Source organism: Oreochromis niloticus, linkage group LG12, assembly GCF_001858045.2.
Source record: "Oreochromis niloticus isolate F11D_XX linkage group LG12, O_niloticus_UMD_NMBU, whole genome shotgun sequence".
Taxonomy (NCBI): Eukaryota; Metazoa; Chordata; class Actinopteri; order Cichliformes; family Cichlidae; genus Oreochromis; species Oreochromis niloticus.
This window is the reverse complement of record NC_031977.2, coordinates 18,634,912-18,662,028: the sequence shown is the minus strand read 5'-3', so window position 1 is coordinate 18,662,028 and position 27,117 is coordinate 18,634,912. Positions and strand designations below refer to the sequence as shown.

Sequence of the window (27,117 nt, the reverse complement as noted above, 5' to 3'; positions counted from 1 at the left end):
TATGCTCCTTAGGAAATACCTTTTTACGGCACTGCTTCTAGTTTTTTGGAATAAATTACTTCATTCATCATATGATTTTAAAATCTCCATCAATTTGAGTTTGATTAACATCCGTGTTTCCTCAAAGAACATACTAAACACATCTTAAGTAGAAAGAGCCTCAAAGAAACACTGAAGTGCCAAAACCTTTGGTTTAACAATTCTGAGAATGTACAGTTCAGAGATGTTATTTTATGTAAGTAGTGTGAATGTGTACAGAGGTCCCTTTATTATTATATTAAATTACTTATGTGCTTAAAATTTGTATGGTTGAGTAAAAGCAAAAAACTCAGCATTAATTAAGTAAAATTTTATTTCCCACATTTATCAACATACAATAGTTATGGGAAAGGACAGTTTGTTAATGAATGAAAAATACTGGATTTTACAATACAAAGTCAAACCTAATCTGCATCTTTTAAAAAAAGAAAAAGAAAAAAAAATAACAGGAAAAACAAAACATGCACAATACAAGATTTAGCATATACATGGGTAAACTAATGAAGAGAAAAAAAAAATGGAAACGATATGAATGTAACTGCACAGGTTGCGTGAGAGCAGTTCTATAACCATCAAAATACGGAATCATAAATTAAAAAAAATTCTTCTAAAAATCAAATTCCACAAAAGGAACGATCAAGAGCTTCTCCTTCAGTAAGGTCTGTCTCTGCGCTCCTGACGATGGTCCCTACAAACAAAACCAAGAAAGGACAGCAAACACTTCAGTTTCAGTTCCATGTCCAAATTCAGCATTAGAAGGTAGTCATAAAACTACTTAGAGTACTAAGACTGCTACTTAAGTTCACATTTCACGTAGTCTAAATCCTACCTCATATCCATCTTGCCCCCTGGTGGTCCCATTCCTCTTCCACCTCTGCCACCCATTCGGTCCATCGGTGGTCCTCCACGGCCGGCCCCACGGAACCCTCCCCTGTCCATTCCACCACGTCCTCTGAATCCACCTCGGTCACCTCCCCAGCCTCCACGGAAACCTCCAGGGCCGCCGGGTCCACCGGGCCCTCCGGCTCCTGCTGGACCGCCACGGTCCATACCTCTGCCACCACGCATTCCCATTCCACCTCTGCCACGGTCACCTCCATGGGGAAATGGAGGGCCACCACCCAACCCTTCTGGTTTGGGAGCTTTGCACTGGTTACACTCCATTCTCCAGGCAAAATTCTGATTGCCACAACCCCTGGAAGCACGGATAACATAAATTAAAAAGTTCTGACAAACCAACAGAGTGTATCAAAAAACCAAGACTGTACACAATGAAAAAAATACATACGGATTAGGACACTCCCAGTCGCCGGCTCTCTGCTGCATGTTGCCTCCTGTCGGTCCACCTCTGCCCATACCGCGTGGACCACCTCGTGGGACAAAACCACCACGGTCTCCGCCACGGCCCATCATACCTGATATTATAAGGAAATCACAGCACCTTTAAATCATGAAGCTGGACTCGGGCTATTTTAGCATGCAGTTCACATAAAACACGCTACAGGGCCCCTCTGTGAGTTTATCTAAACTGAAACTACCATCAATTAAGATTTACACAAGTACAGCAATAACAGCATGAAATACAGTCCAACACTACCAACGACTACCAAAATTTACCTCCACGTCCCATCATGCCATCTCGCATAGGCATACCACCTCTCATTCCACCCATCATGGGTTTTCGGCGTGCCATGGACACCTTAAGTCTTCTGCCTTGGAACTCTTTTCCTAATATTTAAAGAAAGAAGAAATCGTTTACTAATAATATTAATACTACTACTACTACTACTACTAAAGACTTGATGTTGATGAACTGTACCATCAAAATGCTCCACAGCTGCTTTGGCACAAATTGGCTCCTCATAGGACAGAGTGGCATCCCCCTTTGGCTTTCCAGAGTCCTTGTCTGTGTATATGTTAATCGCAGGCTGGCCAAGTCTGCGGTTAATCTTGATGTGTAGAAAGAAGAGGGGAAGGAAAAAAAACGTTTACTTTATTGTTAATTAGGTGTGTTTGCAACTACATTTAGAATAAAGTGTTCTTACCCTAATCGGACCGACGTGTTTGAAGAATTCAGCCATTTCCTCCAGGTTAGCCTTCTCAGTCAATCCTGTGATATAAATTGTGCTGTTCTCCGAGTCATCCTGCTCTTCTGGGCGTCCTACGAGAAACCCATTTACAACATGTTTTTGTTTTGTTTTTTTAAACAGTTATTAAAAATAATAATAATAACAATGATTTTTAAAAAAGCTGTACAGAGTTTATGAAACACCAATATCAAGAAACTTCACAAGAGTTTAGTGACTCACCCATCTCACGCTCGTTGTCGCCCATAGGTCCTGTGGTCCATCAGTCAGGGGGAAAGAAACAGATTGAGACAAGTCAGTGTTGCGAACACTTGCTTAGTAAACTCCACCTAAAGAGTACTACAAAACATAATCCAGACACTCCCTTATAGACGCATCAGCCATATTGGGAAAAGTTGAAAATAGCACCTTAAGGTACACGCAATTCCCACAAGTGATATATTGAATTGAAAATAGGACACCTTTGACCCTTTGGCAAATATTTGTGTGTCATTTGAAAAGCCTCTTAGACCAGTAGCAAATCCTCAAAAAAAACCCAGGAATTCTGCTGAGATTTCTTAAAGCAGTAACAAAACGCATTCGAGTTGAAATTTGTGATTAACCTTTTGAAAACTCAGTGTCAAACCATAAGCAGTGACTGAATTATACAGTACCCCAGAGAAAATGGTCTCAGGCATTGGGAAAAAAAAAATAATTTCCAATATTTTCAGATGTGTTTGTGTAAATAAATTTTGACGACCACAAAGTATGTCACATCAATACTCGAGGCATATGTGCTCAAAAAAGTTTAAGTCTTTGAAAGGACTAACCAGTGTAATACTCGTTAACTTACCACCAGGCTTACTGAAGCCACCTCTGTCTCCAGCGCTGCTATGGGGGGAATAAATGGAGATATGAAGGCGATTTCCCTTTTACAGCCACTTCCATGGCTCGAGCAAAGTGGCTTGATTGAGGGAGTAATCAAAACATTCTAACTAGCCGGACAGCAACTTTCACATAATTAAATTCCCCATAATCAGAAATACATAATATAACTGAGGGGATTAGTTTAGGAATTATGTGCCATTCCTTAGTTAGCTAAAAACAACTTCAGAAACATTTTTTAGTAGTGGATACATATGAAAAAAAAAAATATAATAATAACTAACATTTTTTACTGGTATTTAAATTGTGACAAAGCCCAAACATTTGTACACAGATAGAAAAGATTTCAGATGCATTGATGGAATACAGTTTTACCCAAAAACAAACTATGGCCGCACTAACATTACTTCTAAGGAAAATTACAGCACAAGCAGATATTACACAGATGTAAAATAAGACAATGCATCTGAAATTTCACAAGAAGGCCTGGCGATTACATTCACCAGGTAATAAAAACAAATACAAGTATACATGTTTCCAAACAAAACACCAAAACTTTTTTTTCTTCTTCTTAAACAGAGTTTACCAAGGGAAATTAAAAACAAAGACTTGGTCGCTTAAAGAACCCATCATGCTCATAAAAACCACCATCCTCAGTTCTTGAAAAATGGCAGACCTTGAATCTTTGTTAAAGCTCCTTCTGCTGCTTAAGCTGGCGGCTCTGTACTGAGTACAGATACTTTTTAGAGAAAAGATGGTTTTAAATGGCTCTCACTGTTACCTGTACGGTATAAATGTGACAAAGCATGTTAAAAAGTGCTCAAAAGAAAGTGATCAAACAGTTGTATTCCAAACCACAAAAACAATTCAAAACATTTCAGAATGACATAACGTGCCCCCCACCTCCCCCCAGAATATATAAATATACCTGTGCAAAGCTAAACCTAAGCTAATCTTGAAATTTAATGATAGAAACATGCTACACTGCACCTGAAGTACAATGATGTAATTTTATTTATGCTTTCTAACTGAGAACTATTTTGTTTATATTACACTTCAAAGTGTGGCCTTGTATGAGATTTGCTGAAATATTTCAGTGTCTCTGTGTGTGCATTTGCGCCACCAAAAACCAGATGTCATGCAGAACCCTCTTTCTTAAAAAGGAAAGGAAAAAAAAAGAAAGAAAAAACAAAAACAAAAAACTTTTGCCACTGAAAGATAACCATGAAAAATACTAAACACACCTTAAAATGGACACCTGAAATGAACACCTGATGATGCCCGTGCATTTCTGCCACAAAACTGCTCATTCAAGCTTTGGGCAGGAGTCTTTCCCAACAGAAGGAACCCCCCCCCTCCCCCCCGAAAAAAAACCCCTGTCATGTCACCAATATTCACATTAATGGCTGCTGATGTAAAACTTGATAACGCAAGTATGAATTTTGAATAGTCTTTTTAAACCTTTAAACAGCCGTTCTAAACCAAAGCAAATGTGCAGCACAACATGGCGGTACAACCTCTGATGAACTTCAAACACCTGAAATATGTCTCTGTAACCGTTTTAATTTGGTAGAAATCACATCTGCACAATTGACAACCTGTTCCAATGCTCAATCTGTAGCAAGACAATTTTCTTGTCTATTAAATGGAAGTACCAGAGAGAGAGGGGGAGGGAAAAAAAAGTGTCCAGGATGCGTTCCAATTACCTTATCATGAGAAATACATTTTCACAAGACCCTTAAAACAAGTATAGCGCACCCAAAAGCTGTTTTGAGTTTTGACTAATGACAAAAAAAAAATCCACTTTGGACTGAATGCATCTGCACTAACCACCCCATGAGAAATCTTTATATATTTTTGAGAACAGATGGGTCTGTGTATACCTTCAATAAGCCCTGTTTTCCCATGCCGTCAATGTCAAAAAAACCACTATACCTACATTTTTCTTTCCTCCAGCTGTCAAAGACACCAAAAAAAACAGCCAATATATGGCTGGAAAATAACCACGTGTATCAGAAAATTAACCAGGATTTTGAAATTTATTAAAACTTCCCTCTGTGCGCTTTGCTGTTAATGTAGGCTTACATTTCTTACTTTTTTTTTTTTTGCTTGAATGGTTAGTTAAAAAAAAGGAGAAAAAAAAAACTGAACATAAAAGTAACCCTTGAAAGATTTTTTTTTTTTTGGTTAAAAGAAAAAAAACAAACAACAAAACTTATTTTGGTCCAAGAGATGACACCAAATGAGAAACTACTTTTAGGAATAATGTCAGCGTGGCAAATGACAAAAATTCTTGAAATAGATGGTTAATTACTGTGTCTTCTTGTAATTGATGTCATTTACTTTTGAGGGGTTTTTTTTAAACAACCATTTACACATCTAGATTAACTTAAAGTGCCATTTCCCGCCTTTTTTGGCATTTTCTCAACCCACTGAAATAGGGACAAATACATATTGTCACCGGTAGCTCTTTAGAAACCTATGAGACTCTGAAAAACCACCAATGAATTGCCAAAAAATGAATAATAAATAAAACTTATCAAGAAAATGTACTGACCCAAATACTGCACTCTAGTAAAACACAAACGGGCATGTGAAATGGAACTTAATGTGCTACATGAGCCCAGCGTCCATTTATACATTTCTTAAAATACCTGTCGTGATATGACCTTACAGGACTAGACTCCAGCATCTAACTGTATTATTCCAGTTAGTCACCCTATAGAGAATAATTCAGCATGCTGAGAAACTGAACTGGTGGGAAACTAAAGAAAGTAGGGTTAGAATTCTGTATGTATTTATGTAGATATTCTTACAGATTGTACCATGTTCCCTGACAAACGTTGAAATCTGAAACTACGTTTTTCTATCCTATACTGTTGATACTGCCCAGTAATCAAATCATGGTCTAGGATATAAGCTGTCCAACCTAAATTTTATGCACAGGTCTGTGATCAAAATCTGCACTTTTTTTTTTCCTTCTTCTTACCTTTGGCCAAGAGAGAGGCAGGGTTGAGACAAAACTCATTCTTATACAACATATGCCACTGCATGTATTATACTAGATACATGCAATTCATTAGCGCTGATTGCTGATGAATCAGTATCAAATACTAATAAATTCCCCTTACAAGACTGCCGTTATGTTTTACTGTATTATTCTGATGTTACAGCAGGGTTTGTCTCAGCTCTGCCTCAAATGGCAACGGCACCTGCAGAGACTGAATAAATGTGAGATTAAGTGCTTAAGAAAGACACTTACCCCATGCCGCGCCCCATGCCTCCACGCCCACGATGCATCATTCCACCTCGGTCAAAGTCCCTTCCAGGGCCCCTGCTCTCCCCTACTCCAGGGTACCGCGTAGGCTCAGAGCCTGGATAACCAGAACCTCCACCCTGCCCATCCTGCCTGTAACTGTCTACAAGAGGAACAACAACATCAAAACATGCAGTCGTCACAGAATGATCACAGTGGAATTGAACACATGTGTTTAGTTGAGAGAACAGCTGTTTAGGCAGGAGGAAAGCAAAGCTTACTGTAATGGCTGGACTGGTTGTAACTGGGTGGTCCACCTTGCTGGTTGTACTGGTTGGCTGGAGGCTGCCCGTATGATCCACCGGCCTGAGGAGGGTAAGCAGGAGGAGCTTGTTGCTGTGGCTGGGTCTGCTGTTGGTATCCCTGCTGCTGGTTGTAGCCTGCCTGCTGGCCTTGGTAACCAGGTTGTTGACCATATGCTGCTGGCTGGGAGTAGCTATTCTGGCTGTAAGTAGCTGGCTGGCTGTTAGCATTGTAACTGATGGAGACAAAGCAAAGACAGAATGCAAGTAATCCGATAAGCATGTTCTTCTGGAATTCCCATGTTTTGTTGTTGTCAGATGAGATGTCCATACCTCTGAGGGGCAGTGGGAGCAGCCTGTTGGCCATAACCAGGGTAGGCAGACTGAGCCGTGTATCCTGGCTGAGAGCCATAAGACTGGGAGGCAGCTGGAGCAGCAGCAGCAGGAGTACTGTCATAACCACTGGCTCCGTAACCCTGGGTTGACTGTGAATAGCTGTGAGTAGCAGACTGGGCAGCAGGGTAGCCAGCTGTACAAAAGACATCACATATCACAAAGGGAAAAAAAGAAATTTGATATTCATTCCTGTTAATTTTTCAGGAATCAATACAAGCTTTGCCACATTGTAATTTGACTGTTTAACAACAGAATAATTAAAAAAAAACAAAAGCTGACCTGATGCTGGTTGGCCATATGATCCAGATCCATACTGTTGCTGCTGCTGGGGGTAGCCTCCAGCTGCAGGTGTTGTCTGACTGTAACTGCTATCAGCAGCTGCTGCAGCAGGTTGGGTATATGAGCCATAATTCTGCTGGCCATAGCTTTGCTGAAAGAGCAAATACAGTAGCCATTAGGCAAAATAAACCTCAACTAAGCATTATTTAAAAGCTCCATTTGCTTAAAGCACAAACAACCTATGACTGCCAGCAGTAAACAAATAACCATCCCAGGTTTTCCCCACAATCATTAAATGTTTTAAGCACAAGGCATGCTTTGATCAAATCTGCACAATTAAATCAATAATGGTACCTGAGCAGATTGTCCATAATTCTGTGAGGGCTGGGCAGCATAGGAAGCATACCTGTAAACATATGCATCAAAATTTTAGGATCACCAGAAATCTGGGTACTGCCTGAAAAAACATATCATGCTGTGCACTGTTTAAAAATGGTCTTTATCTAAAAGATGTTTACTACGACCTAAAGAAGGTCACAAAAACACCAAAAGTAATCCATGTTTGGATATCGATTTTTAAAAAAAATTATACAGGTTTACATTTGCATCCACCCTAATCTCCGCTTTGTTTCCTTTCTTCGAAAGAATTAGGTCATATTGGATGGTTAAAAATCTCTAAGCCATTTTAATAAAGTTAACTGAAAAATCTTACCCCTGTTGAGCCCCGGTCTGGTTGTAGGAGCTGTAATCTGAAAATGGGGAAAAAGGTTAGTTTAAAAAAATAAAACAAAAAACAATAGAGTCTCAGATCTCAGCGCGCGAGCCGCACGTTACAGGCCCGTTCTTATGTCGCCATTCAAAACCGAGACAACTGAGCCATTCACTAAACCTAAACACTACTTCACAGCTAACGAAACCAGTCAGACATCGACGCACCCGTTAAACAGGATTCATTTTAAATCGGTAATATGCGGAAAAACCCAGTGTGCGCAAATGAAAAAACATATCCGGAGTAAATACCACAAAGACTCGACGTGCTAACTTGTCTAGGCCTCGGACGCGGAGGGAACTGGGTTCATGTTATTCAATAAAGAAAAGTGGCTAAAAAAGACGAACTATGCAAACATACTCACAATTAGGATACATTCATGCAAATTAATGTTTCAATAAATAACAAAATTTACTTTAAAAGTCAGTAATTGTCGCATTTTTTTTTACTCACCCGAAGCAGACGCCATTTTAGTGTGCCTATAAGAGACGAATGGACGAAGAATGCTACCGCAGAAGTGCAACTCTCTTCGCGGCAACCGCGAAATCTCGCGACATAACGCGATACTGTTTGGGGGCTGTTGTAGCGAAAGCATTACAGGTTTACAAATCAGATTAGATCAGGGGTGTCCAAAGTCCGAGTTGGCCCGCGGTCCATTTTTAATTGGCCCTCAAGTAATTTTATAAATAGAATAGAAAATGGCCCGCACTTCAACTTTTGCTTGAGTGTATTGCACTTCTTAGTTTTAACACCAGGGGGAGCTACTGTTGATCAAGGCAGTTGGTCTACCAAAAAGGACAATCACAGAAGAAATTTACCCCAAGTTACCAAACATGGCAGAAGCAAAAGGTAGAAAGCAGTGATGGCCAAATGAAGCTTTCTGAAGCACTGAAGCTTGTATTGAAAAACGGTTCATTACTCGAAGCTTTTCAACACAGTCCTCTCTGGTGACATCTGGTGGCCAAAAATATGAAGAGCAGCTTGAATCCACAAAATAAAACCAACTGCTTCATAATGATAGCCCACTATACAGAGTGGAACTCTGTCTCATATTGGGCTGCTGTTGTGTTGCTTTGAACGTGTATTTTTTGGTGTTAAAAAATGTAGTTTATTTGTTTAATAAATAATTTTGACAAGTAAACTTTCCTTGTGTGAACATGCACCATGGTTTGGTCTTTCTTTGCTTGTGACTTCTTGATGTTGGTAAATACAATAATTGAAAAATACCACGTTACATATAACATACATATAATAATGCACATTATGCAGTATGCTTCTGCTGTGAGGTCCTGCCTCCATGTACTTATGCATTTAATCTCTAGACGGGTATATTTATAAATAATATTATATTAGGGAAATTTTCCTATACATATTTTTGACCTGGGGGTAGAATTGATTGTGAAATGGAAAGGGAAAATGCTTATGAACTTGCAAATTAATAACATGATGCATTTAAGGAAACCCTTTTTCATTTTTATTTAAGAAGAAAATTAGTTCCACTGTGCGATGGACGAATCTGTTCCTTTTCGTGGAGATAATTTCTCCTGCCTTAAGGAAAATCCCTTCACATGGCACAGAAGAGAAGAGGCTAGAGTGCAGAAAAACTGGTAGAGATGCAGTTATGGCTCCACAAACTATCGGCTAAAGAGAATAAATAAATTAAATTGCTGCACATTTTGTAGACTAACATTGTAAGATTATTTTTTTAAATAAAATATATCTTTTTATAACATTAAATGTTACGAGTCAAATGGAAGTTATTTACTGATATTTATATTATGAAAAGCAGATTTTTTACATTTTAAGTTTTTCCCGTTTTCAGATAAAATAAAGACGCACAAAACAAAAGCAAACAGCCAGAACACAAAGCTGGAAAACCCACCCGATTGACCAGAATCAACTCAAAATACTTCCACACAACAGAACCAAATCTCTCAGTAGAATGATCAGTGGTTCGCTATCTGTCACCATCAACACACTCCACAAATCCCGCAAATGATTCACTTCGTTCCATTTGAATCAGATACCGAAGCAGTTGCGTGCGTAATAAAGCTTCGGACGTCACTGGTCACGTGACTTTTGCTAAACGAAGCAAGCCTCGACACAGTGCTTCTGAACCAGTGTGTTGTTTTTTTCGACACACGCTCCGGAGCGTCAGCTTCAAGCGGGCCATCACTAGTAGAAAGTGTGTAATGAACCGCTGATCTGTACCATAAGTCATCCTTGCGGGGGTTGTCGGAACTGTATGCGCAGTCGCACTAAGGACAGATGTGCTCAGAGGCATGCCCCGTAACGTGTATGAGCGGTCTGTCGTGCGGCAGGAATAAGTTGTACAAAGTCCATCTTAGACATGTGTGTCATGCAAGCTAGCAGCATCCCATGAGAAACGGGCCGAAGTGTTTAAGTGTTCACCGGAGTTTGCACCCTTGGCAAGCGGACTGAGGTATGTGATGAGAGGTGATCTGTTGTTATATTTTATTTAACCGAACTGTGTAACCCCTTGATGCTGTTTGAAGTAACCCCTTTTTGTTTTATTTAATCTGTGACTGTATATCTCAGAATTACTTGTTTGAACTTACCTGAATTAACTTGAGCTCATTGTTGTTATTGCTCATTGTTATACTTCAAAAGGACTGTACGGGTATCAATTTTTTCTTGTTTTATAGTTTTCACGGTGCTCAATGTCCAGAGAATGAGGCGTGTGTGGTGAGGAAATAAATGGCTGCACCCGTTAGAGACTCTTTTGTCATTCTTGATGCCAAGGGCTGCTACAAAGTGAGTGCAGAAAATTTCAGACACGGTGGGAGAGTGAATATTTTTTCAAAGAATTAAAGGGGAAGTGTGTCTGTTTGATCTGCACTGAAACTGTGGCAGTTATGAAAGAGTATAATGTACGACGTCATTATGAAACCAAACATCAGGCCTATGCATCCTACACTGGTGCTGAGCGAGAGCAGAAATTAAAGCAAAGGGTAGCTATCCTGCGGGGTCAGCAACAGTATTTTTTTCGTGCTCAAATTGTCCAGGAAAAGGCTCCAATAGCCAGTTATGAGGTCGCCCAACTCATCGCAAGACATGGCAAGCCTTTTTCAGATGGAGACCTCATAAAACGCTGCCTCGTTAAAGTCACCGAAATAATGTGCCCGGAAAAAGTGCAGGACTTCAACAACGTCAGCATGTCCAGAAATACAGTTGTGCCACGCACTGAAGACTGTCAGCCAACATTAAACTGCAACTGTCTGATAAAGCTGTGCTTTTGATTTTTACTCCATCGCATGCGATGAGAGCACCGATGCCACAGACACCGCACAGCTGCTAATTTATTTATTTTTTTGCGGGGAGTGGACGAGAGCACGAGCACTTTAGGTGAGTAAAAACTACATTCCACAGTACCCGCGTGTTAATATGCATGCATGTGCAGGTACACATGCTTCAAATATCAATAATGCGTATCAATTCTGTCACTACCCTGCTTTTGCGCACCACTTTCTTATATGCGTTTTTCTTGTTAACACACAGAGTACACACCGCTGTGCACAGCGCACGCACACGCAAAGTCAGCTGATCTCATCTGATGCAGATCTGCTCCTTGATCAAGTGACATTTGTCCGGATTTCTGGCACGAGTGGCGTACGATGAGCACCGCGGCTGGATGGCCCGATTTACATACCCAGCGCAGCTGATACTCACCAGAATAATTTACTAAAATTATATGCACTCCTGTTATTAAGTCCAGTTCAATCTGTTAATGTTGATAACCGTTTCAAACGAACGTTAATAGGTGTGTTGCTAAGCCTAAGAACTTAAATAATAAGCTTGAAATGTACCCGTCCCATTTTCCCCTTTATTGTTTTTCCTCTGTACTGTAAATCTTCTGTCCAAGAAGAAATCTGCTGCTGTTCTGAGAATGAGCTACCAAAGCTTTTTCTGAATAAATCAATAAAGATCCATTTATGGAAAGCTGTGATGAAGGCAGTTTTGTCTTTAATTATATTCAACAATATAACACATTTGACCACTTTTAAATGATTTTTCTAACATTAATACACTACAGTTAAGGTTATATACCTAATTTCTAGTAAGTGGCCCAGCCCCTCCTATATTTTTATGTATGTGGCCCTCAGGGATAAAAGTTTGGACACCCCTGGTCTAAAGTCTTTCATCTTTAATAAAATGATCAGCGTTCTTCTCTACCAGGTGTAACAACTGAGTTTAACATCCAGGCATCCATGAAAACGGAATTTATGACATTTAACGGAGCTAGAAGTTAGCAGGAAGTTAGCTCGCTAGCTTCTATCTAAATACAACATAGCATGTCCTGACTGCGGGGTTTTGGAAACAAATTAAAACGTACAGCTCTGTTATCACTTCCAACATAAATGAAGACAGAAAACTAAACAGCAGTGACGTTTGTAGGGTTACTGAAGTTTGGCTAGCTGGTATATAATGATGTGCTACGTGACCGCTAGCGACACAGCTGTGTTAGCATAATATAAACAAGCTAACTTTTTTTCCCACTCGATAAAAGTTAACGTGAGTGTTCTCGGTGGTCAGGAACAAATGTAATCGCATGGCAGGATGCTGTAAACGGACCAAACTTCAGCCAGGAGAACAACTGAGATAATCCATCCACAATACGAGGTTAGTCATTAATATACTGCTGCATGGGCTGGGCTGTAGTTACATCCTAAGGTTTTAAAAACTGAGCTTAAATAAATGTTTAGCGGTAATAAAAGCCGAGGGAGGTCAACAGTGATCACTGACTGTTTTAGGAGCTTTTTGAGATTAAATAGAAGAAAATACAAAACATTAAACATGTTAACAACACAAAAGCCATATTAAACGCAGACTACTTTAGGCCCGGAAGTAGGATTCGTCACGTCATCACTTAACGACCGGATTCTTCTGTTGTTAATTTTTATTTTAATTTATTAATTTTTTAATTAATTTTTAAGTCAGGTTGTTATTGAGTTTAATCGCTTTTTCTGAAAATCCATTCCATTTGAAGTATTTATGAATAAAGTGATAAAGTTCATTTTGAAATATTTAATTATAAAATATCTCTTTATTGTACATTAAATTATCAAGCAATGAATTTTATACATACATACATACACACACACACACACACACACACACACATATAAAAACACCCAGCACGCCCCTGCGGGCGGTTTATCCTTCAAGCTCGGGTCCTCTACCAGAGGCCTGGGAGCTTGAGGGTCCTGCGCAGTATCTTAGCTGTTCCCAGGACTGCGCTCTTCTGGACAGAGATCTCCGATGTTGTTCCCGGGATCTGCTGGAGCCACTCGCCTAGCTTGGGAGTCACCGCACCTAGTGCTCCGATTACCACGGGGACCACAGTTACCTTCACCCTCCACATCCTCTCGAGCTCTTCTCTGAGCCCTTGGTATTTCTCCAGCTTCTCGTGTTCCTTCTTCCTGATATTGCTGTCATTCGGAACCGCTACATCGATCACTACAGCCGTCTTCTTCTGTTTGTCTACCACCACTATGTCCGGTTGGTTAGCCACCACCATTTTGTCCGTCTGTATCTGGAAGTCCCACAGGATCTTAGCTCGGTCATTCTCCATCACCCTTGGGGGCATCTCCCATTTTGACCTTGGGACTTCCAGGTTATACTCGGCACAGATGTTCCTGTACACTATGCCGGCCACTTGGTTATGGCGTTCCATGTATGCCTTGCCTGCTAGCATCTTGCACCCTGCTGTTATGTGCTGGATTGTCTCTGGGGCATCTTTACACAGCCTGCACCTGGGGTCTTGCCTGGTGTGATAGACCCCAGCCTCTATGGATCTTGTACTCAGAGCTTGTTCTTGTGCTGCCATGATTAGTGCCTCTGTGCTGTCTTTCAGTCCAGCTTTGTCCAGCCACTGGTAGGATTTCTGGATATCAGCCACCTCCTCTATCTGCCGGTGGTACATACCGTGCAGGGGCCTGTCCTTCCATGATGGTTCCTCGCCTTCCTCCTCTTTCTTGGGTTTCTGCTGCCTGAGGTATTCACTGAGCACACTGTCAGTTGGGGCCATCTTCGTGATGTATTCGTGGATGTTTCTTGTCTCATCCTGGACTGTGGTGCTGACACTCACCAGTCCCCGGCCCCCTTCCTTCCGCTTAGCGTACAACCTCAGGGTGCTGGACTTGGGGTGAAACCCTCCATGCATGGTAAGGAGCTTTCTTGTCTTGGTGTCAGTGGCTTCTATCTCCTCCTTTGGCCAGCCTATTACCCCAGCAGGGTACCTGATCACGGGCAGGGCGTAGGTGTTGATTGCCCGGATCTTGTTCTTACCGTTCAGCTGACTCCTCAGGACTTGCCTGACCCTCTGCAGGTACTTGGTGGTTGCAGCTTTCCTAGCGGCCTCTTCATGGTTCCCATTCGCCTGTGGGATCCCCAGGTACTTGTAACTGTCCTCTATGTCTGCAATGTTGCCTTCTGGTAGTTCAATCCCCTCAGTTCTGACTACCTTCCCTCTCTTTGTTACCATCCGACTACACTTCTCCAGCCCGAATGACATTCCAATGTCATTGCTGTATAGCCTGGTAGTGTGTATCAGTGAATCGATGTCTCGTTCACTCTTGGCATACAGCTTGATGTCATCCATGTACAGGAGGTGGCTGACAACCGCTCCGTTCCGTAGTCGGTATCCGTAGCCAGTCTTGTTAATGATCTCACTGAGGGGGTTCAGGCCTATGCAGAACAGCAGTGGGGACAGAGCATCTCCTTGGTAGATCCCGCACTTGATGGTGACTTGTGCTATGGGCTTGGAGTTGGCCTCTAGTGTTGTGTGCCACATTCCCATTGAGTTCCTGATGAAGGCTCTTAGGGTCCTGTTGATCTTGTACAATTCTAGGCATTCCAGTATCCAGCTGTGGGGCATTGAGTCATAGGCCTTCTTGTAATCAATCCAGGCTGTGCACAGGTTGGTCAGCCTGGTCTTGCAGTCTCGGCTGACTGTTCTGTCTACCAGTAGCTGGTGTTTTGCGCCTCTGGTATTCTTGCCAATCCCTTTCTGTGCCCCGCTCATGTATTGAGCCATGTGCCTGTTCATCTTAGCCGATATGATGCCTGACAGGAGCTTCCATGTAGTACTGAGGCAGGTTATTGGTCGGTAGTTGGATGGGACCGGTCCCTTCTTGGGGTCCTTGGGGATCAGGACCGTCCGACCTTCGGTTAGCCATTCCGGGTGTCTCTCGTTAACTAGCAGCTGGTTCATTTGTGCTGCCAGACGCTCGTGGAGTGCAGTCAGCTTCTTCAGCCAGTAGGCGTGAACCATGTCGGGCCCTGGTGCTGTCCAACTCTTCATACTGGAGACCCTTTCTTGGATATCTGCCACTGTGATGGTTACTGGACCCTGTTCAGGGAGGTCGCTATGGTCTGCCCTCAGATCCACTAGCCACTGAGCATTGCCGTTATGGGTTGCGTCCTTCTCCCATATGCTCTTCCAGTATTGCTCCGTCTCCAGCCTTGGTGGTGCTGTTCTGTTATTGTTCCCTTGCCACTGAGAGTACACCTTTGCTGGTTCTGTGGAGAACAGCTGGTTTATTCTCCTGCCTTCTATCTCTCTGGTGTACCTCCTCAAGCGGCTGGCCAAGGCTGTGAGTCTTTGCTTGGCAGTTTCCAAGGCCTCAGGTATGGACAGCTTGCTGTATTTCTTATGCACCTTCTTTGTCGCGCCTTTCTGCAACTCCGTTAGTTGGCTAACCTCCCTCCGTGCTACTTTGATCTTGCCCTCTAGCCTCCTTCTCCATGGAGGGTACTGCCCTTGTGGCTGTTCAACTTGTAGCCAAGCATCTCACTGATCACTGCTGCCGTAGTGTAGATCAGCTTGTTAGTGTCGGTAATCGTGGTTGTAGGTATCATCCGTAGTGCTGCATTAACATCATCTAGCAGACCTTCTGAGGGTACTTCACGTAATCTTGGTAACCGGCTAGGGGGGTCCAGGTTTCAAGCTTGGCCATGATCCTATCTTTCAGGTCAGTTCCTCTTGCACTCAACGATCCTTCTCCTATCGCACTTGGGGCTATGTACCCAATCTCGGGTGGGGGTGATGATATCTCCCCCCTGACCTGGCGTCCTGACTCCTCCTTGCCGTAGCATTTATGTTGTACCTCGTCAATCTCTAGCTGTGAGAGCAGTCCCTTCTTTCGAATGTTGGAACACTGAGCTACTAGTTGTTTCGCCGTCATTGTGGATGTTGGGTATCGAAGAAGCCATAGGTCCCTCATCCTATTCATGTAACCCCTTCCGCCAGGGTTACTTGCGTAGTAGCATTCCAACAACGCCCTGTTTTCGTCTCTTGCCCACCGATGCCTTCTTGTTCCAGTAGCCCACTTGTCGTCAGGGTGCCCTGGTTCCTCAACACCTGACGCGGACCTTGTTGATCCGGGCGACGTCCGAGCCGGCATGCCTTCATATTTATCTGTCTCGCTCATGTCTGCGGTAGGCTCACTTTAGCATAGGGGGTCTAGCCTTAGGACCCTTACTGGATACAGACGCCCCAGGCAGGAATCGAACTTGCGATCTTATATATATATATATATATATATATATATATATATATAGAAAGTACAAATATTTCTGTCAAAATGTAGGGAGTAAAAGTTAAAAGTTGTCAGAAAAAAATAAATACTCATGCTATTTTTTTTTCAGGACATAGGATTGGCTTCATTTAGTATAGCTTTAAAGTAAAATAAATTAAAACAGTAAAAATTACTGTGTTTTGTGTTACTCCTTTTGCAATCATAATTATGATCTGAATGCACTGTTTTGTTTTGGGGTTTTTATTGCCTGTCCTGTTTGGTTCTTTAGCCATCAGAATTACTGTCTGAAGGCCAAGAGTGATGCCCAATGGATCATCATGGCCTTGCCATATTGGTCCATTTGATTGACCTTTGTTATTATTATTTATTTATTTTATTTTATTTTATTTTCAGTTGTTAGAGACGGGACAGACATGACTGAGGGATAGGAAAGGGAGAAAGAAAGAAAGAAAGAGAGGGAGGGAAAGAAAAACAGAGGGGAAGAGAGACAGTGAAAAAGGGCACTTCAAAAAAATCTTCTGGAACACCTGTTGAGAGAAGAAAGATCAGAAGAGAAATCAAGCAAAAAAGGGAGCAACATAATAAACACAACACCATCGCGATAATCTAGCTAAGAGTAAATAACAGTAGATACTAAATATTGAATGTTATTGTGCAGCACGCAGCATCAACAGCACACAATGTCCTTTGAGGTAGCAGCCAAGACAGGTGTAGTTTGTGTCTGTGAACACCCATGCGTACACGTCTGTGTGCACACCTGTGTGGATGAGTGCGTTTGTATTCAAAAGGTTTCTCCATGTAACTGCGTTTCTGCTGCTAGATGGTGTGGGGAGCTACAGCCCCCGTCCCCCAGTGCATGAAGCAGGCATGGAGAAGATCCAGGCCCCAGAGTGCGAGAGCCCAAGGACGATCATCGGAGGGGCAACCGTGCCACCCTCCTGGGAAGAGCTGAGGAGAGCCCCAGACAAGGGGTCACCCGGCAGGGAGTGTGGTGAGGGGAGATAGGCCTCCATACCTTGGAGGGCCTGAGATGTACCCAGACAGAGAGGTGGAGTCTAAGACCCAACCTGACATATAGACAGACGAACAGGCACACACACAGGCAGAAACGTGCATTCCCACCCTCATGGACACAGACAAATATTCGGCACTCACCCAACGTGGAGACAGACACATATGGACACTGTACACACAATCACACTCCCCAAACATACTCTATACTAAATATTTGTAACTAAGTAACTAAGTATTTGTGCTTTGGTACTTCCTGCCTTTGCTTTCTTTTAGAATCACTGTGGAAAGTTTTGAATTAGTAGCTGTTTTAAGGAATGAATACAATGAATATAAGTCGATCAAAGTGCTCAAATACAACCACTCAGACTTAATAAACCAAAGGAAATCAGTTCAGTCCAATTAAATTTTATTTGCAAAATGCCTGTTGACAAGACGCTGCTTCAAGGCACTTTATATTGTAAGGTAAAGACCCTACAATATTACAGAGAAACCCCAACAATCCGAGGACCCCCTATGAGCAAGCACTTGGCGACAGTGGGGAGGAAAAACTGCCTGTTAACAGGCAGAGACCTCCGGCAGAACCAGGCTCAGGAAGGGGCAGCCATCTGCCGCGGCTGGTTGGGGGTGAGGTAGTGACACAGATGGAATGTGTTCATGTCACTTCCTCACAGCAAACATATGTTATTGTTTTCTGTTGTCTAATATTTTTGGTGTTATAGCAAATACAGGCCCTCCTGTGTTAGAGATGTAACTGCCTCAGTGTATTTTAAGTAATGTTTTTAACCATATCCCTTAGTGTTGATGTTTATTTAAGAAAAAGTCAATTTATGTTTGTTGACCAGCCTAAAAACTGATTATTTCTTTCAGTGTATGAAAGGGAATGATTGGTTCTAATTGTGCTTTCTGGTGTGGGAACAGGTCGGCAGGTTCCTTAGTGGTGTGGCGACTGGGCCGACGGGGTCTGTTACTTAATTATGGGGGTGTGTTGGTTAATTTTGGGCATCTGTTGCGTAATCTTAGCAGAGTTGTTGGTTAATTTGAGGGGCCTGCTGCTCAAATTCTGCAATGTTTTGCCTACGAGAGGAGGGAGGTGAAAAAACGTTTTTTCTGTCTTTTGGGGAATACTGCACATGAATCTGGTTGAGCGCCCAACCTCAGACTGCTCATATGATTTCGCCATACAGTTTGACTTGGCCTTGGTGGAAATAGGAGGTAGCGGGGTGTGCTTTGCGCTCACCTCAAGTGTCAGGTGTTTATTTTCTTCAACAAGGCTGGTGTTCTTAGCCTCATATACAGAAAGGATTCGCTGTGTTGTTTCTAACTGCTTTTTGAGTTCGCGATTTTTCCACTCACATCTGTGGAGTTTCTCTATGGCATCTTTGTTTTGAAGTGCAGCCTCCTGATTCAGCATCGACCGCAGTTCTTTATTTTCTTTGTCTTTTTCTGTGACCAGTTGTTTATATTTGCATAGCAAGCGGTCCCGGCGGCGCTGGTCGACTACTAATGTGCGACTGGACATGTGCATTTTTCTTTTAGTGTTAAGTTTGTTTGTTAGCCACTGCGAGATTTTTTCCTCCATTTCTGCAGTGTGTTTGCGGAACTCAGTGGTAGGCTTTAAGGAAATCTCCTCACGCAGGTCCTTTATCTGCTTCGTCAGACCGTCAATTTCCTCTTTTTGTCCTTCAATCGTTTGTCTTTGAATTGAACTCAATTGATTTTCAGTTTCCAGCTGTTTAATTTTTTGCTCCTGCTGAAACACCATCTTTTTATAGTGTGTGAGCTCTTTGTCCACCTTTTCTTTGTCTGTCAAAATCTGGCCCAGCCTTTTCTTAACTACGTTGCGCTCCTCCTCGACACAGGCAAGTTGTTTGGCCTGTGCCGTCTGCGCTTCTGCCTGCTTTTGTTTGATGAGCTCCAGTTGATTTTTCACAGCAAAATACCTGGTCTGAGACTTGGATAGCTCTGCTTGAATCTTTTCTCGTTCGTTATCCTTTTCTTCTGTGTCTTTTGTCAGCGACTTTATGGTGTCCTTAAATTGGCTGATCACGGTCTTAGCCTCAGACAACTCCTTATTAAGTGTTTCACGCTGAGGCAAAAAGTCATCATTTGTCATCTGTATTTTAAGTCTGTGTTCTGTTTCTGTGAGAGCATTTCTCAGACGGACAATCTCATTATCTTGGGACGTCATTTTCTTAAAGGATTTCTGCCTCTCGCGTTCAAGTTTGGCTATTTGTTCTGTTTTCAGCTGCAGGACTTTCTCCAGGTGTTGCACACTAGAACACTGCTTTGAGGCTTTCGTTGTCTCACTTTCTATTTCCACTATTTTCTCTTTGAACTCTTTTGCTAACTTGTTACTATCAAAGTCCTTTGCCAAAAGCAGATCTGACAGTTCATTATTTTTCATTATCAATGTGTGTTTCTCCATAGTTACCCTGTTCTTTTTCTCTTCAAACTCCTCTGCTTTTTTTTGCCATTTTTTAAGTTCAGCCTTTAATTTCTCTGCTTGCTCCTCCACTGTTTTAAGTCTGTCTCTACATTGAAACAACATGCTAGCCTCTTCAAGATATTCCGATGTCCTTTTTTCAAAGTTTAGCCTCTCTTCTTTGAGCTGGTCCTGGACTCTAAGCTCTTTTTTATCTGTTCTTTTTTTTCCTTCAGTTCTTTTACTTTTACGTCTTTTTCAGCGGTCACCTGACTTAACTTTTGCTTCAGGACCTCATTTTCTTTGCTCAGTGTGTTGATTTTGACTTGAAGGGGAGACAGAAATTCCACGTCTTTTTCTTTCTCCTCCCGTCTCTTTTTTTCAGTGGCATGTTTCCTTTCCAGGTCTTTGCATTTCTTTTGAAGATCCAGGATTTCTTTCTCATATTTGCCCGATGCAGTCAACTTTTCTGATCCTGCAGGCTTTATCTCACATTTAACCATACGTTTTCTTAGTCGGTCTATTTCAGAAAGATGGGCGCAGGCTTCCCGTTTAAGTCTATCAATATCCGCCACTTGTTCCCTACACACTTTAACAAATTCAGATATTTTTTTCTGTTGGTCCTTGTTTTCAGCCATGAGGCGTTTTTCCTTTTTTTTAAATTTTTCAAGTTTTTTTTGCTGTAATTCTAGTGTGGCAGCCACACTAAATGAATGTAAATGAATGTATTTCATTTGTATTTATATTGTCCGTGCAAAGTTATTAAGTACAACAAGTTATCTACTCATGTAGTGCTTACAGTTTGTGTACATGGGGTGTATTTATGACTTCTCGTGAAACCTGGCGCCGGCCCCTACAGCTGTCATCAAAGAGAATTCAGTGATGTCACAGAACATCACAGTCAAAATTAACAGCTGTAGAGGGGGCGTGCCAAGATGGCGGAGTGAGTAGACGCTCTCTATCGAGGTCTGCACAGAAAGTTCGTGAACAACGGTAAAACCTCAACTTTATGCTGCTAACACTAACAGTTGACTAAACAAGTGAAATACAGCAATCATAGGGCAAGAAGCAGCAGAAAGGTCCAAGTCTAAGATAGCGCCTGAGAATGCTAACGAGGAGAGTGCTACGCCCAGCAACATGCTAATGGATAGCTTCCATAACTACGCAGCTACTACGGTGGCACTCACGTTAGCCGAAGAAGAAATGGATGAGTTCCCACCTCTCCCTGTCACACCTCTTAAATCGCCAGCTCCGAAGAAGGTGATGTACGAACGCAGCAGCTCTGACGCAGTTGATGTAAACCAGATAATTTCCAGTTTGTCGGCATTAATTAACTCCAGGTCTGATAACATTGAGAGCATGGTGAGAGAAAACTCGGAACATGGTGAAAGAGAATACGCTCCAGATTGAGGGTCTCAAAAAGACGATTGATTTTGTGTGCGCGGAAATGAAAGATATGAAGGGGAAAGTTTGCGACCTGGAAAAAAAAAAGTAACTAAAGAGGAAGGTCGAGTGGACAACTGCCAACAGAGAATATCTGAGTTGGAAAGATATTCCAGGAGGTGGAATCTCAGACTACATGGAGTCAAGGAGGCTGAGAAAGAAGACGTAAGGGGAAAGGTGATCGAGATATGCCAGTCTGTTCTGCCAGAGCAAAATCATAGGCTGCCTGACGTCATCGACACCGACTCGGAGCCAAGCGACAAGGTAGCACCAGACCCAGAGGCATCATCGTGCAGTTCACCTCCCGAATCTACAGAGATGCTGTATGGAAAGCAGCCAAAACATCCTCCTACCTGCAGGACAATCATTTCAGGTTCGCTGAAGATCTGTCCAGGGAGGACAGAGAACGTCGTGACAAACTGTGGCCGATGATAGACACAGCCCGTAAGGATAGGTCGGCTTATTTCGTGGGAGGCCGAGGATTCATCAGTGGATCAGAAGTTTTCCCTCCTTGATAGAGACGCTTTTTCAGTCTCCAAAATGACATTTCTGTAAGATTGTTTACATGGTGAACTTGATATTTTCACCCTCAGGTTAAAGTTTTATTTTGTGTTGAAGAGTGTGTTTTTCTATAAAAAGCTAGATTTGAACCATAGCAGATAGTTAAGTACTATATTTTTATAAGCTTAGTCACTCAGGGTTTTTACTGTTCTATTACCTAAATTGTGCAGCACCCGGTCCCCTTATTCTATAGATCTATTCTTAGCTGTAGAAGTTTAGAACTTACTTTTTCTCTTTCTTTTTTCTAATAACTTTGTCTTTTTCATTTGTTTCTCTTAATACCAGGGGTTTAAGACAAACATGTAAACGCAAAGCTTTGTTTTTGTTTGCCAAACAATTTAAAACAGATTTTTGCTTTTTCCAAGAGAGTCATTCCACACCTGCTGATACAAATTTTTGGAAATCTCAATGGGGTAATGAAGTCTGGTTGTCCCATGGCTCTGAGCGTTCTAAAACAGATCGATATCCAAAGACCAAAAATCAAGATGCTCCTCAAACTTCACTCCAATTATACAGAAAACCCTAAAAAAGTTCAACCAGTGGCTGCAAAGGGACTTGTCGTTGAAAGGTAGAGTGTTAATTACTAAAGCTGACGAGATATCCCGATTAACATATGCTGCTCTCTCCTTACATCTGGATAAGAAAATTAGTAAAGATATTGACCGTATGCTCTTTAATTTTATATGGAAAAACCGTACGCATTATATTAGAAAAACTGTTGTGATGAATAAGTACGAGTCAGGTGGGCTTAACGTCTTAGACTTTTCTACTTTAAATAACACTTTCAAAATTAATTGGGCTAAACATTTTCTTAAAAACCCTACCTCTATCTGGAACTTTATACCATATCATATTTTCTCTCGTTTTGGTGGCTTTAATTTTATTTTAAATTGTAATTACAATGTTGAGAAACTCCCTGTAAAACTTTCATCCTTCCATAAGCAAGTCCTCTTAGCGTGGACCCTCATTTATAAACACAACTTTTCACCTCACAAATACCTTATCTGGAACAACAGAGATATTTTATTTAAAAATAAATCACTTTTCCTGGAAACGTGGGTCCAAAATGGGATCCTATTGGTGGCTCAGCTGGTTAATAAAGAGGGACAACTACTTACTTACAACGACTTCATTGCACTATATAATTTTCCAATCAGTGTTCAGGAATTCTCAATGGTGCTTGGTGCCATACCCTCAGGGACTCTAATGTTATATAAAAACACTGACAGCTCAATATCTATCTCAGTCACTCTCCCTGATCCAGCTGAGTCACCAATAGGAACAATCTGCTTTTCACAGGAACTTGGTAACAGCAATAAGAGAATACGTAGTTTATTCCAAGAAGATGTCGTCTCTCTCCCATATGTAATATCTTACTGGAACCGATATGTTCCAGATATCAAGTGGAAGACAGTCTGGATGATCCCCCATAAATATTTGATTGTAAATAAGGTGAAGGAAGTCTCATTTAAAATTCTACATAAATGTTATCCAGCCAGTCACTACATGGTAAAATTTAAAAGAGACATAAATACTAACTGTACTTTCTGTGGGGATCATCCAGAAACTGTGACACATCTTTTTTTGGTACTGTTCTTTTACACAGAGATTCTGGAAGGAATTTAGCAGTTTTGTTATTGTCCATATTTTAAGGGAATTTTCTTTACGTTTGGAAAATGTTTTATATCAGACTCCACCAACAAAAAGGCTCTCAAAACAATATATATCTGTGAATTTTTGCGTGTATTCTTGTAACTTTTTACCCCTGGCTTTGTGTGTTCATGTTCTGTTGTTTTGTATACTTCATCTGTTCGTATGTTGTATACTCATTGTTTGTTAAATAAAGTTTAACAAAAAAAAAACGAAAATTGGAACAGTAAAAAAAAAATAAAAAAATTAACAACTGTATCGGTCGTTAAGTCTAACGTCACTAGCCGTGTCTGGGCCTAAACTCCGCTGCAGGTCCATATATCAAACGATCACTATGGCATTACTGAGAGTTGAAAAACTGTCTAAAGCAGGGGTGTCCAAAGTCCGACTTGGCCCGCGGTCCATTTTTAATTGGCCCTCAAGTAATTTTATAAATAGAATAGAAAATGGCCCGCACTTCAACTTTTGCTTGAGTGTATTGAACTTCTTAGTTTTAACACCAGGGGGAGCTACTGTTGATCAAGGCAGTTGGTCTACCAAAAAGGACAATCACAGAAGAAATTTACCCCAAGTTACCAAACATGGCAGAACCAAAGAAGCAAAAGGTAGAAAGTGAGTGCAGAAAATTTCAGACACGGTGGGAGAGTGAACATGTTTTCAAAGAATTAAAGGGGAAGTGTGTCTGTTTGATCTGCACTGAAACTGTGGTAGTTATGAAAGAGTATAATGTACGACGTCATTATGAAACCAAACATCAGGCCTATGCATCCTACACTGGTGCTGAGCGAGAGCAGAAATTAAAGCAAAGGGTAGCTATCCTGCGGGGTCAGCAACAGTATTTTTTTCGTGCTCAAATTGTCCAGGAAAAGGCTCCAATAGCCAGTTATGAGGTCGCCCAACTCATCGCAAGACATGGCAAGCCTTTTTCAGATGGAGACCTCATAAAACGCTGCCTCGTTAAAGTCACCGAAATAATGTGCCCGGAAAAAGTGCAGGACTTCAACAACGTCAGCATGTCCAGAAATACAGTTGTGCCACGCACTGAAGACTGTCAGCCAACATTAAACTGCAACTGTCTGATAAAGCTGTGCTTTTGATTTTTACTCCATCGCATGCGATGAGAGCACCGATGCCACAGACACCGCACAGCTGCTAATTTTTTTTTTTTGCGGGGAGTGGACGAGAGCACGAGCACTTTAGGTGAGTAAAAACTACATTCCACAGTACCCGCGTGTTAATATGCATGCATGTGCAGGTACACATGCTTCAAATATCAATAATGCGTATCAATTCTGTCACTACCCTGCTTTTGCGCACCACTTTCTTATATGCGTTTTTCTTGTTAACACACAGAGTACACACCGCTGTGCACAGCGCACGCACACGCAAAGTCAGCTGATCTCATCTGATGCAGATCTGCTCCTTGATCAAGTGACATTTGTCCGGATTTCTGGCACGAGTGGCGTACGATGAGCACCGCGGCTGGATGGCCCGATTTACATACCCAGCGCAGCTGATACTCACCAGAATAATTTACTAAAATTATATGCACTCCTGTTATTAAGTCCAGTTCAATCTGTTAATGTTGATAACCGTTTCAAACGAACGTTAATAGGTGTGTTGCTAAGCCTAAGAACTTAAATAATAAGCTTGAAATGTACCCGTCCCATTTTCCCCTTTATTGTTTTTCCTCTGTACTGTAAATCTTCTGTCCAAGAAGAAATCTGCTGCTGTTCTGAGAATGAGCTACCAAAGCTTTTTCTGAATAAATCAATAAAGATCCATTTATGGAAAGCTGTGATGAAGGCAGTTTTGTCTTTAATTATATTCAACAATATAACACATTTGACCACTTTTAAATGATTTTTCTAACATTAATACACTACAGTTAAGGTTATATACCTAATTTCTAGTAAGTGGCCCAGCCCCTCCTATATTTTTATGTATGTGGCCCTCAGGGATAAAAGTTTGGACACCCCTGGTCTAAAGTCTTTCATCTTTAATAAAATGATCAGCGTTCTTCTCTACCAGGTGTAACAACTGAGTTTAACATCCAGGCATCCATGAAAACGGAATTTATGACATTTAACGGAGCTAGAAGTTAGCAGGAAGTTAGCTCGCTAGCTTCTATCTAAATACAACATAGCATGTCCTGACTGCGGGGTTTTGGAAACAAATTAAAACGTACAGCTCTGTTATCACTTCCAACATAAATGAAGACAGAAAACTAAACAGCAGTGACGTTTGTAGGGTTACTGAAGTTTGGCTAGCTGGTATATAATGATGTGCTACGTGACCGCTAGCGACACAGCTGTGTTAGCATAATATAAACAAGCTAACTTTTTTTCCCACTCGATAAAAGTTAACGTGAGTGTTCTCGGTGGTCAGGAACAAATGTAATCGCATGGCAGGATGCTGTAAACGGACCAAACTTCAGCCAGGAGAACAACTGAGATAATCCATCCACAATACGAGGTTAGTCATTAATATACTGCTGCATGGGCTGGGCTGTAGTTACATCCTAAGGTTTTAAAAACTGAGCTTAAATAAATGTTTAGCGGTAATAAAAGCCGAGGGAGGTCAACAGTGATCACTGACTGTTTTAGGAGCTTTTTGAGATTAAATAGAAGAAAATACAAAACATTAAACATGTTAACAACACAAAAGCCATATTAAACGCAGACTACTTTAGGCCCGGAAGTAGGATTCGTCACGTCATCACTTAACGACCGGATTCTTCTGTTGTTAATTTTTATTTTAATTTATTAATTTTTTAATTAATTTTTAAGTCAGGTTGTTATTGAGTTTAATCGCTTTTTCTGAAAATCCATTCCATTTGAAGTATTTATGAATAAAGTGATAAAGTTCATTTTGAAATATTTAATTATAAAATATCTCTTTATTGTACATTAAATTATCAAGCAATGAATTTTATACATACATACATACACACACACACACACACACACACACATATAAAAACACCCAGCACGCCCCTGCGGGCGGTTTATCCTTCAAGCTCGGGTCCTCTACCAGAGGCCTGGGAGCTTGAGGGTCCTGCGCAGTATCTTAGCTGTTCCCAGGACTGCGCTCTTCTGGACAGAGATCTCCGATGTTGTTCCCGGGATCTGCTGGAGCCACTCGCCTAGCTTGGGAGTCACCGCACCTAGTGCTCCGATTACCACGGGGACCACAGTTACCTTCACCCTCCACATCCTCTCGAGCTCTTCTCTGAGCCCTTGGTATTTCTCCAGCTTCTCGTGTTCCTTCTTCCTGATATTGCTGTCATTCGGAACCGCTACATCGATCACTACAGCCGTCTTCTTCTGTTTGTCTACCACCACTATGTCCGGTTGGTTAGCCACCACCATTTTGTCCGTCTGTATCTGGAAGTCCCACAGGATCTTAGCTCGGTCATTCTCCATCACCCTTGGGGGCATCTCCCATTTTGACCTTGGGACTTCCAGGTTATAC

The 27,117-nt window shown here is 41.6% G+C and overlaps 1 protein-coding gene across 2 annotated transcripts; it reads right to left on the bottom strand.

Moving 5' to 3' along the window:
• Nucleotides 1-334: 334 nt before the first annotated feature.
• On the bottom strand, nt 335-8,562 carry ewsr1b (EWS RNA-binding protein 1b). Of its 2 annotated transcripts, none has more exons than XM_003451716.5 (15): nt 8,446-8,562; nt 7,936-7,972; nt 7,578-7,629; nt 7,224-7,374; nt 6,882-7,077; nt 6,528-6,784; nt 6,253-6,409; nt 2,959-2,996; nt 2,349-2,378; nt 2,085-2,200; nt 1,859-1,988; nt 1,657-1,767; nt 1,328-1,454; nt 869-1,234; nt 335-727 (listed from the first exon to the last, which is right to left on the bottom strand). In XM_003451716.5, the coding sequence occupies exons 1-15, from the start codon at nt 8,459-8,461 to the stop codon at nt 691-693; spliced, it is 1,821 nt and encodes a 606-aa protein (XP_003451764.3). In that variant the 5' UTR covers nt 8,462-8,562; the 3' UTR covers nt 335-690. The 2 variants fall into 2 exon arrangements, with proteins under 2 accessions (XP_003451764.3, XP_005473415.2); XM_005473358.4 differs by having other exon boundaries at nt 2,959-2,993; nt 8,446-8,561.
• Between the last annotated feature and the right edge of the window lie 18,555 nt (nt 8,563-27,117).